The following is a 15,485-nucleotide window of genomic DNA, read 5'->3' as shown; positions in this document are numbered from 1 at the left end:
GTGGCCTGGCAAGACTGTACCACCCAGGAGATGGTGAGCAGAGAGCCAGCCACTGAGTTCCTGCCAGAGAAAGTCTGTGATCCACTTCCTAGGGAACCCACTTGGAGACTGAGCTACTATGAGCTACATCTGAGCCTGGGTTTTAGGTCCTTTCCATGCATTGTCCTTGGTTGGGGTATCAGTCTCTTCAGGGCTCCCAGGGCTCAGTATTTTTGGCTCTGTTGGTTTCCTTTTGGAGCTCCTGTCCCCTCCACGTCTTTATATCTGCCCCTTCTTTCCTAAGATTCCCTGCACTCTGCCCAAAGTTTAACTATGAGTCTGAGTCTGTGCTTTGATACCTCAATCAGTAGAGTTTTTCAGAGGCTGTCTGTGGTAGGCTCCTGCCCTGTTCACTGTCTTCTCTTGCTTCCAATGTCTATCCCATTTGTCCTTCTGAATGAGGCTTGAGCATCTTCCCTAGAGCCTTCCTTGTTGTTTAGCTTCTTTAGGACTACATATTTTAGTATGTTGATCTTACATGGTTAATAGCCACTTATGAGTGAGTATATACCGTATGTGTCTTTTTGCTTCTGGGTTACCTCACTCAAAATGGTCTTTTCTAGTTCCCACCATTTGCCTGCAAATTTCATGATTTCCTTGTTTTTAATTGCTGAGTAGTATTCCATTTTGTAAATGTACCACAATTTCTGTATCCATTTTTCAACTGAAGGACATCTGGGTTGTTTCTGGATTCCAGCTAAAGCTGCTACAAACATGGTTGAGCAAATGTCCTTGTTGTGTACTTAAGCATCTTTTGGATATATGCCTAGGAGTGGTATAGCTGTATCGTAAGGTAGCACTATTCCTAATTTTCTGAGAAAGCACCATATTGATTTCCAAAGTGGTTGCACAAATTTACATTCCCACCAGCAGTGGATGAGGGTTCCCCTTTCTCCACAACCTCTCCAGCCTGTGTTGTCACTTGAGGTTTTTTATTTTTACTTTTCTCCTTCTGGGATACTTCACTCAGAATGGTCTTTTCTAGATCCCACCATTTGCCTGCAAATTTCATGATTTCCTCGTTTTTGATTGTTGAGTAGTATTCCATTGTGTAAAAATACCACAATTTCTGTATCCATTCCTCAAATGAGGGACATCTGGGTTGTTTCCAGGTTCTGGCTATTACAAATAAAGCTGCTATGAACATGGTTGAGCAAATGTCCTTGTTGTGTACTTGAGCAAATTTTGGGTATATACCTAGCAGTGGTATAGCTGGGTCTTGAGGAAGCACTATTCCTAATTGTCTGAGAAAGCACCAGATTGACTTCCAAAGTGGTTGTACCAGTTTACATTCCCACCAGCAATGGAGGAGGGTTCCCCTTTCTCCACAACCTCTCCAGCATGTGTTGTCACTTGAGTTTTTGATCTTAGCCATTCTGATGGTTGTAATGTGAAATCTCAGAGTTGTTTGATTTGCATCTCCCTGATGGCTAAGGATGTTGAGCATCTCTTTAAGTGTTTCTCTGCCATTCAATATTCCTCTATAGAGAATTCGTTTAGCTCCGTACTCCATTTTTTAATTGGATTACTTGATTTGTTGCTGTTTAACTTCTTGAGTTCTTTATATATACTGGATATCAGCCCTCTGTCAGAGATAGGGTTGGTGAAGATCCTTTCCCAGTCTGTAGCTGTCATTTTGTTCTGACAACAGTGTCCTTTGCTTTACAGAAGCTTTTCAGTTTCATGAGTTCCCATTTGTTGTTGATCTTAGAGCCTGTGCTGTTAGTGCTCTGTTCAGGAAGTTATCTCCTGTGCCAATGAGTTCAAGGCTCTTCCCCACTGATTTAGTGTTTCTGGTTTTATGTTGAGGTCTTTGATCTACTTGGACTTTAGTTTTGTGCAGGGTGATAAATATGGATCTATTTTCATTTTTCTACATGTTGATATCCAGTTAGATCAGCACCATTTGTTGAAGATGCTGTCTTTTTTCCATTGTATGATTTTGGCTTCTTTGTCAAAAATCAAGTATCTGTAGGTGTGTGGGTTTATTTCTGGGTCTTCTGTTCAATTCCATTGACCCATCATTCTGTTTCCATGCCAGTACCATGCAGCTTTTATTACTATTGCTCTGCAGTACAGCTTGAGATCAGGAATGGAGATACCTCCAGAAGACCTGTTATTGTACAGGATTGTTTTCGCAATTCTGGGGCTATTTTTCTATATGAAATTGAGACTTGTTCTTTCAAGTTCTACAAAGAATTGTGTTGGTATTTTGATGGGAATTGCATTGCTTTTGGTAGGATGGCCATTTTCACTATGTTAATCCTACAGATTATATGAGCATGGGGGATCTCTCCATTTTCTGATATCTTCTTCAATTTCTTTCTTCAGAGACATGAAGTTTTTTCATACAGGTCTTTCACATGCTTGGTTAGAGTCACACCAAGGTACTTCATGTTATTTATGGCTTCTATAAAGGGTGTTGTTTTCCTAATTTCTTTCTCAAACCTTTTGTCTTTTGTATGCAGGAGGGTTATTGATTTTTTTCAGTTAATTTTTTATCCAGCCACTTTGCTGAATGTGTTTATCAGCTGTAGGAGTTCCCTGATAGAATTTTTGGGGTCCCTCATGTATACTATCATATCATCTGGGAATAGTGATATTACTTTGACTTCTTCTTTTTCAATTTGTATCCCCTTGATCTCCTTTAGTTGTCTTATTGCTCTAGCAAGGACTTCAAGGACTATGTTGAAGAGATATGGAGAGTGCTGATTCCAGTGGGACTGATTTAAATTTTTCTTTGTTTAGTTTAACGTTGGCTATAGGCTTGCTATATATTGCCTTTACTATACTTAAGTTTGTGTCTTGTATCCCTGATCTCACCAAAACTTTAAACATGAATGGGTGTTGGATTTTGTCAAATGCTTTTTGAGCATCTAAAGAGATGAGATGATCCAATTTTTTGAAAAATTGATTTTTTGAAGATGATTATCTTTATTTTTTATCTTTTTTATTAATTACACTTTATTAATTTTGTATCCCCCCATAAGCCTCTCCCTCCTCCCCTCCCGATCCCACCCTCCCTCCCATTTGATTTTTTTTTAAAAAGAGTCTCCATAGCTATCATTGGCCTAGAACTGTCTATATAGACCAGGCTGGTCCTAATTTACAGCTATCCACCTTCCTCTGCTTCCTATGAGTTAGAATTAAAGGACTGTATCATTAAACCTGCTGTATTCAGTAGTTTTTTAAAATTTTTATTTATTTTTGAGGATTTCATACATGTATTGTATGCAGTGACAGGATTGTTTTAGCAATTCTGGGGTTATGGAAGAGGAAATACATCTCTATTTCCTCTTCCATCTTCCCTATTTTCCCCACATGTCCTTCTTTCCCAACTTCATGGGTTTTTGTTTTGTTTTGTTTTGTTTTACAATCTATTAAGTATAATTAGTGATGCCCATATATATATATATATATATATATATATATATATATATATATATATATATATATATATATATATATGTGGTACCATTAACTGGAGCATGGGAGTTGCTACACCCTAAAAAAAAGAATGAGACAAATGTAGTTTTGAATCATGCTTGACCTTTATACTCATCAGTATATCTTGGAGATATCTTATGCTTGTGTATAGAGAGGTTCTTCAATATTTTCCTTTTACAACTGTCAAGAATTTCACTGTATGGTTTTTCTATGGCTTAATTCTTTGGATGGATTCATGAGTATTTCCAGTCTTTTGCTGTTTTGAACAGTGTTCCGATGCCTTTGCAAAAATGTAGTTGTGACCTACGATTGGGCATAAATGATCAAATTGCCCCTTGATAACCAGGATTAGCTATGCTGGCCTTCAGAATAACCTTCCTTTTCATTTTCATGAATGTGCTTTCAAATTTATCTGACACTTTGATAAGTAAGACTAAGTTTAACTAGGGTAAAAAAACAAAAACAAAAACAAAAACAAAACAAAACAAAACAAAACAAAAAAACCAAAAAAGGTACAAAAGTGACCTGTGCTGAGAAGGGTGAATGATGGGTGTCAGGAGAAGTTAAATGGGGGTAGAGAGGACACTGAACAGAATACAAAAGAATTTAGATATCTTGTGGGTACTGCTGCAGTAGTTTTGCTGGTGGATGATGATCCTACAGAGAATGGCAACGCTACCCTCAATTTCCTTCTCTTATATATAACTTAGATCTTTTTTGGCTGTTTGAAGATAGTATTCCTCATGTGTGAAATCCAAGGTTTACTGTCAGTAGTGTTTCTTGTTTTTGAGACAAGATCTCTTTATGTAGCCCCTGGCTGCTCTCAGACTCATAAGCCTCCAGTTCAGTTCAGATGGAAAACAATCTGGTGCTTTCTCAGAAAATTAGGAATAGTGCTACCTTAAGATACAGCTATACCACTCCTAGGCATATATCCAAAAGATGCTTAAGTTGTTAGGTTTATATGTGAAGACCATTAGACCTAGCCCTTACCCTTTAAAAAATCACGTTTATGCATGCACATACTTATGTGTATATGTATTTAGTACGTGAATATAGTCATGTACATAGGTGCATACTTGCCATGGTACGCACATGGAAATGAGTACAGTTTTCAGGTCAATTTATTGCCACACTATGGGTTCCTGGGATCAACCTCAGATTGTCAGAATTGGCAGCAAGTGATTTGTTGCTAGTCCTTAATTGTTTCTTTTTTTAAAGATCTTATTATTTTTTTAATCTCTGCATCTCCTTGTGTCTGTGCATGAATATGCACTTGTGTGAGTATGTGTGTGCGTGTAGGTGTGTGTGTTTGAAAAGAACAGAAGATGATGTTGGATTTCTTGGAGTTAGAGTTACAAGTGATTGTGAACTTCCACTGGGAGTTGGGAACCATGCTCCAGTCCTCTGGAAGTGCTATTAATCATTGAGCTGTCATTTTAGCCCCTTTACTTGTTTCTATAGGAGCATTTGGTAAAATTTTTTGCTGCTATGTAAGGTACAATTTTAATATATGCATTAATTTAAGTATGTAGATCACTTTTAACCTTTGCTTAAAATGAATTGTGAAATATTTCTTCCACTACAATGTATAATTATGTGTTTTTAAAAATAGCCTACAGAATAATGGGTTTATTATGATGTTTTGTACATATGTGTCACTATATTTTGACTTTTAAATTAATCTTTCACAAATAAATGGACTCATTATAGCATCTTCAATATATATATCATTATACTTTCTTCTACTTTGTCTCCCTTTTCCAAAAATTCTCCCTTATACCTCCTTCACTGGGAAAACATCATTTTTTAAAAACTTTTAATGTCTACCTGCTTAGTTACCTTTATATAATTTAATTAAGAGTGGGAATGCCATTAAAATCTTTGACCTCCTCTTCTCTAGATACATCTTAGTTGGCTCGTCTACTAGTTACTGTGAGATCCAAGGTAAAGGAGTTTCCTGGAGTGATCCTCTTCCAGAATGTATCAGTAAGTGAAGATGTTTTTGACTTGGCTATAAATATAACTATCTTAGGGGACAATTCTGCGAGTCCTTACTGGAACTTGTACCCTCCCCATACACCTGTAAGAGCATTTCTTTCTCTTTCTGTTAATTTCTCAGTTGCCAGGTGTGGGCCTCCTCCAGACATCAGCAATGGGAAACACAGTGGTGGATATGAAGACTTCTACACATACGGCTCCTCCGTCACCTACAGGTGTGATCCCAGCTTCACACTCTCTGGCAATGCCTCCATTACCTGCACTGTAGTGAACAAGACTACAGGAGTTTGGAGCCCGAGCCCCCCTACCTGTGAAAGTAAGTCATAGTGACATATTCTGCTTTCACCTATTTCACTCACATTTGCATAAAATAAAAAAGAAGGTGATTTTATTGTGGGAAGTAGAATAATTTCAGTATGAATGACTGAGTGTGTAGAAGCATCTATTCTTTGGCTAAGAGGTACTCAATGCATTAGAGTGTCAAGTAACCCATATCACATTTATTTGGTAGTGTAAGGGTTTCTCCTTATTCATCTATAATCTGTTCTGATGTTGGCTACACATGGACAACCTTTCCTGTAGAGCATCCTGAACATGCCAACATCTTAGTATATGGCCCAGCAGCCCAAGTTACTTTGGTCTCATGACATTTCCATAGGGAAATGTGTTCTTTTCAATCTCTTCAGTAGGAAAAAGAAAAACAAATTCTACTCTTTGTCTGGGAGTGATAATATGTAGCACTACCACCTTCCATTTAGAACGAGTAATGCATATGTATGTAGTTTTATAGACTGTTCCTGAACTGAAAGTATTTATTAGGCCAAGAGTTTTCTGATAAAGTCTTTGAAGTATTTTATTATTATTATTATTATTATAGGACATGCCATCAGCAAACAGGAATACTTTGATGGCTTCCTTTACTATTTGTATTTCTTTTGTTTCTTATTCTTGTTTTATTGCTCTAGCCAGGGCTTCAAGCACTATATTGAATAACAGTAGCAAGAGTAGGCACCTTTGTCTCACTCCAGATTTTAGAGGAAATACGCTGTTTTGTTTTTGTTTTTGTTTTCCTATTTAGTATGATATTGGCCATAGGCAAAGGAAGCATATAGGTACTTGTGTTCACAGATAAGCACAAGGAAAAACAGGAATATCAAGCATGCAGGGTTGTCTCTTCAAAATAGACTGTTTTCCAACCAGGAGGCTGGGAATGGATGTGGTTAATAGCCTGGTGGCCTCTGCATGAGTAGGCCACACTGAACTGATCTCCTCAGACTCTTGCCATGAGCTTATTTGTGTCAGTCAATCTATAGTGCTACCCTCCCCCAGATCCTTGTCCCGAGCATTGTTTACCTTAAGCCTACTTGCTCAGTTAATCTATAAAACTCGTCTTTATGGAAGATACCTCTTATATTTTACAAGAGTTTCAAAGTAGTCATGTCTTCAGCTTTGTTGTACATATGGAATTAAGTTATTTATCATAAGAAACTTTCCCTCAAATTGTGCCATGCTTAAATATGCCTGAAATACACTGCCTGGAACCAACAGCAGCTACTGAGTCATGTGGAACCAAATTTCCTCCTTGCCTTTTGTGGATGGACACTCTGCTGGCCGTGGTGTTTCCAGAGAACCCCATATATGTGCTTTTTTGTTGTTTATAGCCTTTGCAATGTTGAAGTGTGGACCTGTACTCCTACTCTTTTAAGGAATTTTATCTTGCAGAGAGATTGAACTTTGTTGAAGGCTTTATTGGTTTCAGTTGAGCTGATCATGTGATTTCTGTATTTAAGTCTATATACTGAATATTATTACCCTTACCTATTTACCTATGTTGAAACAACATTGGATCTTTGGAATGATACCAACTTGGTCATGGCAGATTGATTTAATGGGTTTTTAAATTTGGTTTATAATTTTTTATTCTTCTCTCATATAATATATCTCTCATATGTCCTGACCACAGTTTCCCCTCCCTATCTTCTTCCCAGTCTCTGCTCCCCACCTCCCTTCTCCTCTAGATTCACCCCCCTTTGTCTCTCCCAGAAAAGAGCAGACTTTCCAGGGACATCAAGCAAACACTGCATTACAAGGTACAATAAGACCAAGCACATCAAGGCTAGACAAGGCAATCCAGTAGTAGGAAAAGTGTCTCATGACTAGGCAAAAGAATCAGGGACAGCTCCTGCTCCCACTGTTAAGATTTCCACAGGAACACCATGGTACTCAGCTATAACATGTATATGGACAGAGGATCTAGGTCAGACCCTACAGGCTCCCTGATGTCTTTGAGTTTTCATGAGTCCCAGTCAGTTGATTCTGCAAGCCTTGTCCTAATGGTGTGTCCTCAGATCCTTTCTTCCTCTCCTCTGCACGACTCCCTGAGCTCCTTCTCATGTTTGGCTATAGGACTCTGTATCTGCTCCCATCAGTTGCTGGATGAAGTCTCTCTGGTCTCTTTGATAATGATCATCTTCTAGGCTGTGGTCCCAGCACAGTCTGCAGGCAGGAAAACTGGAGGTCAAAGGTTTTGTGACTGGGTTGGTATCCCAGTCCTTCCACCTAAGGTCTTGTCTGGTTGCAGAAGATGGCTGGCCCAGGCTCCACGTCCCCCATCACTAGGAGTCTTTGCTCCTAGCCTCATAGATTTTATGGAGTTTCCATTGCACTAGGTTTCCATCTTGCCCTGACATGCCCGATTTCATTCATTTCCCCTAATATTTTCTCCCTTGCTCCCCCAACCTGGTCCTTCTTATTATCAATCCCACCTGTCCCTAGTTCACCTACAATTCTATTCTAGTTCACCTTTCCGGGGGACCCATGCGTTCCCCTTAGAGCCACGCCTGCAGGGAGTTATTTTTATTAGCCTCTCTGGGTCTGTGGATTGTACTATTACTGTCTTTTACTTACAGCTAATATCCACTTAGGAGTGAGTATATACCATGTTTGTCTTTCTGGGTATGGATTACCTCACTCAGGATGATGGTTTTTTTGTTTTGTTTTGTTTTGTTTTCCAGTTCCATCTGTTTGCTTGCAAATTTCTGATGTAATTGTTTTTAACAGCTGAGTAATTTTATTGTATAAATGTACCACATTTTCTTTATCCATTCTTTAGTTTCTGGCTATTATGAATAAAGCTGCTATGAACATAGTTGAACAAGTGTCTTTGTGGTATCATAGAGCATCCTTTGAGTACACACCTAGGAGTGGTATAGCTCAGACTTGAGATAGACTGAGTCCCAATTTTCTGAGAAACTGTCATATTAAAGCCTGTCATATTTAATCAGAGAAATTGTCATATTAAAGCCTGTCATATTTAATCAGGGTAATTGTTCACCATGTGGGTTCTTGAGATTGAATGAAAGTAGTTGGCTTGACCAGCAAGTGTCTTTACCCACTGAACCATCGACTTGTATGGGAGGGGGTCCTTCTCTTGTCATGCCTTCTCTTGTCATGTCCTTCTCTTGTCATTTTGGATTCTAAATGCCTCTTGTATTTGAGAGCTTTCTCTAGATTTGATCATCTTACCCCATGTCCGCTTTCTTGTTTATCTTCTTTAGGTGTGTAGATTTCAGTATATTTATCCTATCTTATAGGTCTATATAAGTGAGTATATACCATGTGTGTCTTTCTGTTTTTGGGATACCTCACTCAGGATGATCATTTCTAGGTCCCATCATTTGCCTGCAAATTTCATGATTTCCTCGTTTTTAATTGCTGAGTACTATTCCATTGTGTAAAAGTACCACAACTTCTGTTTCCATTCCTCAACTGAGGGACATCTGGGTTGTTTCCAGGTTCTGGCTGTTACGAATAAAGCTGCTACAAACATTGTTGAGCAAATGTCCTTGTTGTGTAATTGCGCATTTTTGGATATATGCCTAGGAATGGTATAGCTTATTACCATTTATCTGTTAAGTTCTCCAAGATACATTTGTTTGTGGTACCCAGGGTACCACATGCACACCTGGCAGACCCCTTTCCACTAAGCTATATTCCCAGATAGTAACTTATCTGTGGGGGGTGTATGGATGTGTATGACTATGTGTGCATATATGTCTGTATTTATGGGTGTGTGTATGTGTGTGTTTACAGGGAAAGTTGTGTGTGAGTCTGCATTTATGGTGCATATACAGGTGAATGAGTGCCATGTATGTATGTGAAGGTCAGAGGACAACCCTGGAAGTTGGTACTGATTTCCTTCCTTGAGGCATCCTCCTCCCAGCCTGACATGGGGTCTCAATCTATGCGCCGCCCATTGAGCCTTTTCCCCATACTTTTTATCTTTTAATTCTTACTTGTCTTTTTTTCATAATTCTGTAGAAATCACCTGTGCTCAGCCAAATATTTCACATGGAACAATTATTTCTGGACTTAGAACTACCTATAAACATAAAGATGCTATTATGTTTGCCTGCAAGAAAGGGTCCATCCTCAGAGGCAGCAATTTAATCCGTTGTGAAGCTGATGGCAACTGGAATCCTTCTCCCATTTGTGAACTCAGTAAGTATGTTCCATGAAGGAGTTTGTTGTTTGGCATCTAAAGATGATGTATTATGTGGACATAGTTGCATGTCTAGATCCTAAATCACAAAAATTTTAATTTAGATTAATAATTTTATCTTGTCCTCTTGTTGGAAAGAAGGATTAGTACTCCTTGCAAGGTCACCTATCACACATGGTTGTTCATGCTATAGTCCTAGAGAAGCATTTACGTTGTAGATGTAGATTATATGCTTATTTCGTGAATGTTTGGCAGTTTATAGATAATTGCCTAACCAAATGATTTTGAAAGATGGGTAATAGAATGTCTCTTTCTAATTTGTACAAAAGTATTATATGTACTAGATACTCTAAAACAATTAACTTGCGGATCATTATAAGAGTGATAAAAGTTCTAATATTACATGGGAACCAGTCTTGGTTCATAAAAAGAATTACAGCAATCAATCAGTTGTGGGAAGTATTATTGCCCTAATTTGGCAGATGAGGAAACATTTCAAGTTTAGTGACCTGTCAAGGCCATAGGACTGCAAAGGGGAGGAGGCCCCTGATGCCTTGTATGCTTAGATTTGCACTCGGAAGGCATTATGAGCCTTTATTCGAGGGCTCTGAAACAGTTGGACCAGCAAGTATCAGGGCATATCTCTATCAGGGAGTGGCATCTATGAAAATGACCAAAATTAGTAAAGAAACCATTCAGTGTGTTGGAGAATAATCAAAGAAGTTACAACAAGTGGAGAAACGTGTTCATCAAGGTCATGGATACTTGATAGAAATATTGAGAGGCCTCTATATTGAACTAGCAACACTAACTCTTGAGAACTGTTTCTATAGACTCAGAAATGGCAGTTCCCCAGCTGCTGTTCAGTAAGTGATGTGCTTGGGATGGTCTGTTATTGAATATTGTGAATTTTTCCAAGTTCCATGCTGTGAAAGGCTTGTTCAGCAGATGTCAGTAGGCAGACATCTGGTCTGTTCCTCCATCCAATTTCCATTACATAAGACAGAGAATCCAGGTGAGGTAGCTTCAGCAATTGCATCTTCCTGTTTCTGAACAGCTCCATCTTGGAAGGGAAATATCCTAGCAGGTTGGCCAGCAAAGTGCCTCCTTCAATCTTCCCATTTAATAGACTTGAAAGCCAGCAAATATTGATGGATTTCATTCTCTTGACTCTGGACTGTAGAATATGTGCACTTTGTGGTGGATACGGTTGAATGTGGGACTATACTAAATAATATACGCCTCCAGGGATTTGTTAAAAAAAAAAAAATCTCAGAGATTGAAGGCTAGCCATTGTGCATACTACTACAAAGGCAGACGAACTAAAATCTCCACAAGAGTATCAAAGAAAAAATTTATCAAAAAAAAAATTAGATGTTCCAGGTAGTTAAGACTACATATATGCGCAAGGCCATGCTTTCTGATGTATGGCATTAAATGTCACATACTTGAGGGAAACAGATTCAACTGAACCATTACAGTCAAGACACAAACAAGCAAAGAAGGAAAAAACAAGTCTTGAAGGTGATGAGGGAAAATTGTATTCAAATCTCTATTATGTTGTACATCCAGTTTTCAACAAATAATGGTCAGATACAAGGAAATCAGAAACAGTAACTCACACAAAGAAAAATGTGGCAATAGAAATGTCCTTTTTTGTGCCAAATATAAGAATGAGCAAAGAAAATTTTTTTCTGTTTTTGTGGTTTTATTGGGGTTCATCATGGGTAGTAGCTGTCACCTTAGCCTGTGCCCCTCCCATTGCAGAAAATATTTTTAAGATTCTATTATAAATAGGTTTAAAAACTAAAGGAAACACTGTTTAAAAAATTAAAAGAAAGCTTAATGATAGTGTCTCACCAAACAAAAATGTCAACAAGGATAAATTAAGAATGAAATGGAAGTTTGAGAATTGAAAACCACAGTACGTAAATGGAGAATTTACAAGAGGAGCTCAATAATAAACTCAAGAAAGAGGAATAGAGAATTCATGACTTTATAGATAGAAATGCTAGTGACTGTGTTATTTGTAGCATAGAGAACAAAAAAAATATTAACAAGGGTTTCAAAAGGAAAAAAGAGATGAAGCAGGAGAAAATTATTCAGAGAAAAAGTGATCAAATATTTTCCAAATTTGACACAAATATGAATCAGAAATTGTGGTTCATTTACACAATGGAATACTGCTCAGCAATTAAAAACAAGGAAATCATGAAATTTGCTGTCAAATGAATGGAACTAGAAAAAGATCATCCTGAGTGGAAAAACCCAGAAGCACAAAGATTCACTTTCTCACATTTAAGTGGATATTAGCCATATAATATAGGATAAACACACTAAAATCTATAGCCCTAAAGAAGCTAAACAACAACAAAAAGCTTAATCCTCATTCAAAAGGGCAAACAGACAGCGGAAGTGGGAAAAGACAGGAACAGGACAGGAGCCTACCACAGAGGGCCTCTGAAAGACTCTACCCAGCAGCATATTAAAGCAGATGCTGAGACCCATAGCCAAACTTTGGGCAGAATGCAGGGAATCTTATGAATAAAGAGGAGATAGAAAGACCTGGAGGAGACAGGAGCTCCACAGATCAACAGAACCAAAAGACTGGGGCCTAGGGGGCTCTGCAGAGACCAGTGCTCCAGCCAAAGACTATGGATAGAGAGGATCTAGACTCCCTATTCAGATGTAACCCATGGCAGCTCAGTCTCAAAGTGGGCTCCCTAGTAAGGGGAGAAAGGGCTGTCTCTGATATGGACTCAGTGGCTGGCTCTTTGATCACCTCCCCCTGAGGGGGGTGCAGCCTTTCTAGGCCACAGAGGAAGACAATGCAACTGATGAGACCTGATAGGCTAGGGTCAAATGGAGGGGGAGGAGGACCTCCTTATCAGTGGACTAGGGAAGGGGCATAGGAGAAGAAGAGGAAGGGAGGGTGGAACTGGGAGAAGATGAGGGAGGGGGCTACAGCTGGGGTACAAAGTGAATAAATTGTAATAAATAAATATTAAAAAATTTTAAATATTTAAAAAATCTATGCATTCAAGAAGCTCACTTGAATTTAAGGTTACTTTTCAAAAGACCTGAAGATACCATAGTGAAAATATTAGAAATGTGAAAAACAAACAAACAAACAAACAAAAACCCAGAAAATGCTTTCAAGAGGAAGCAGCAAGAGAAAACCAGCACATTAACAAAATTAACATATAGGTTTTTAGAAATGATGGACACTATATGGCAGTGAGAAGGTATAGTCAAAGTAAAGAAAAATGTAAACCAAGAATCCAGCAAAACACTCCACATCATTTTATTGGAAACACCATAACAAATTTATAAAATTTTATGTTTCACGTATTTATGATAGTTGAGAGAAAAGCAGTATAAGTATATATTTATAGCTTCCCTTCTCTCTCCAGCTACCCCTTAAAAGATCTGGGGACCAAACCCAGATCTTTAACATGGTAGGCAAGCACTTTTACTTCTGAGCTACATTCTCTTATCTCCAACTCATTTCTTCCTGTAGGTTCCAATTAGTATCTGCTGTTTTATTGTGAAATATGTATTTGTCTATAGCTATCACCCTGTGATGATATTGTTAAACATAATGCATTTCTATTTATAGCTAATAATACAATTATTTTTATTTTTTTACTGCGTACTCCTTAAGTATACAGGAGAAGAGGTGGGCTATAGCTCACTCTTTGTATCTAGTTTCCATATCTGGGAATTCAATCAACTGTGAAAATTTGTATTTGAGTTTGAATATATTTTGAAAGATATTTGAAAAAATGTATCTGTACTAAACATGTACAGATTCTTTTCCTGTTAATAGCTCCTAAGCACTATAGCAAAACATTTATTTAGCAAACATTGACATTATCTTAAGCACATAAGTAACAAAAGAGGTAGCTAAAGTGCACGGAAGAGGAGTGCGTTGCTATGTAGGAACACTGAGCTATTTTATACTGCAGACTCAAGCATCTATGGACTGGGGATGCTTGAAAGTCTTGCAAATAAATCCCCACTGAGTCGAGGGATGGATGATTGCATCATCTTATCTTTTCTACACAGTGGCCTTTCATGTGCTCATTGCTTCCCTGTATGCTTCCAGCCAGAATAAGTTCCCATCTTTTTTCCTGTAGAGATGGTCTTTTAGCAATAGTAAATAAATATCAGAATGACTACTACAAAAACCCTGGCATCTATACCAAGATTTGTGGAAAAAAAATAGAGCTTTACATACTGCTGATGGCAATCTAAATTTTAGAAAATGGTCACAACAGTTCCTCTGAAGTTTGAGCACATGGTTAATGTTTTATTCTGCCAGAGAGAAATAAAAGCAGACATCCACACAGAAGGGTTTTGCATGAAAGTGCAGCGCAGTGTTGTTCATAACAGCCAGCGACCTAAATACCCATTCGTGGGACAACAGTGATAAACGGTTGAGCTATTACTATGGAATATCATAGACAATAAAACGGACTACTGACAGATGCTGAGCTGGATTAACCAGAGAGCATGATGTCTAGTAAATGAAGCCAGTCACAGAAAGGAAAGAAAACATTGTGTGGTTCCATTTATTTAAAAAGCTCAATTTAGGAGTAATAGTAAAAAAAAAAAACAAAAAAAACAAAAAAACATGGGGTTTCTTTATGAGATAATGAAGACATCTTGAAGTTGGATAGTATAGAAAGCTGCACAACTCTATGAATATTTAAGGACTATCAATCTGTAATTTCTGAAGGATTTTATTCTATATCTCATAGCAGATGTTTGGAGATACAATGTAATGAACACCAGCTGTGCGTATTACATATGAACTAGCAGCACCAGACAAAGAAAAGGGCCGGGACACAAAGCCCAGGCTTAAGAATGTCCAGTGCTTTGATTGCTCTTGTTCTGAGCTCTCTTGGGTGAGAGCAATGACTCTTGTTCTGTTTCTTTAGTCAAGAAAGCATAGCAGTGAACGTTTTCCTGCCATGTTTAGTAAGTGTAATGCTCCCATTTAGAAATGGAGCTGTCTGCAGTACAGTGGAGAGAAGAATTACTGCTGCATGCAGCTGGCTCAGCACACAGACATCATTTAGTAGTGCCTTTGGCTAGAACCTGTCAGGTGCTGGGCTAAGCTTGGCAAACGTCCTACACGTTTTCTGGTGTGCTCAATATGTCGGCCCTCTTTGCTGAGACACTTTCCCTGAGAGCATTGGCAGCCCTGTTAACGCTGTCCTTTTCTCCTGTTCTTATTGCCTGAGTAGGTAGTTGCACTGACATCCCAGACATTCCACATGCTTTCTGGCTACATAGCCCCAAGCCAAAAAAAGACGGTACCTATGCGGTTGGAACAGTGTTACGCTACCGCTGTCAATCCGGCTACGAACATGCTACAAAGGACTCCATGACTGTGATCTGTCGGAAGGATTTCAGCTGGAGTCCATTCAAAGGATGTAAGGGTGAGTTTGGGATTGCAAATTGTGTACATATTAAATGTCTAAGTAGCTGG

At 38.4% G+C, this 15,485-nt stretch overlaps 1 protein-coding gene across 5 annotated transcripts in view; it reads left to right on the top strand.

Moving 5' to 3' along the window:
* C4bpa (complement component 4 binding protein alpha) overlaps nt 1-15,485 on the top strand; it is a 45,933-nt gene that overhangs the window by 7,209 nt on the left and 23,239 nt on the right. For all 5 annotated transcript variants that reach the window (XM_060372021.1, XM_060372022.1, XM_060372020.1 and 2 more), the window contains 4 exons: nt 5,390-5,475; nt 5,609-5,803; nt 9,808-9,987; nt 15,241-15,435. In XM_060372021.1, the coding sequence (XP_060228004.1) occupies nt 5,390-5,475; nt 5,609-5,803; nt 9,808-9,987; nt 15,241-15,435 (656 nt within the window). The remainder of the gene's footprint in view (nt 1-5,389; nt 5,476-5,608; nt 5,804-9,807; nt 9,988-15,240; nt 15,436-15,485) is intronic.

Source organism: Meriones unguiculatus, chromosome 18, assembly GCF_030254825.1.
Source record: "Meriones unguiculatus strain TT.TT164.6M chromosome 18, Bangor_MerUng_6.1, whole genome shotgun sequence".
NCBI classification, from domain to species: Eukaryota; Metazoa; Chordata; class Mammalia; order Rodentia; family Muridae; genus Meriones; species Meriones unguiculatus.
This window is presented reverse-complemented; position numbering and strand designations above follow the sequence as displayed.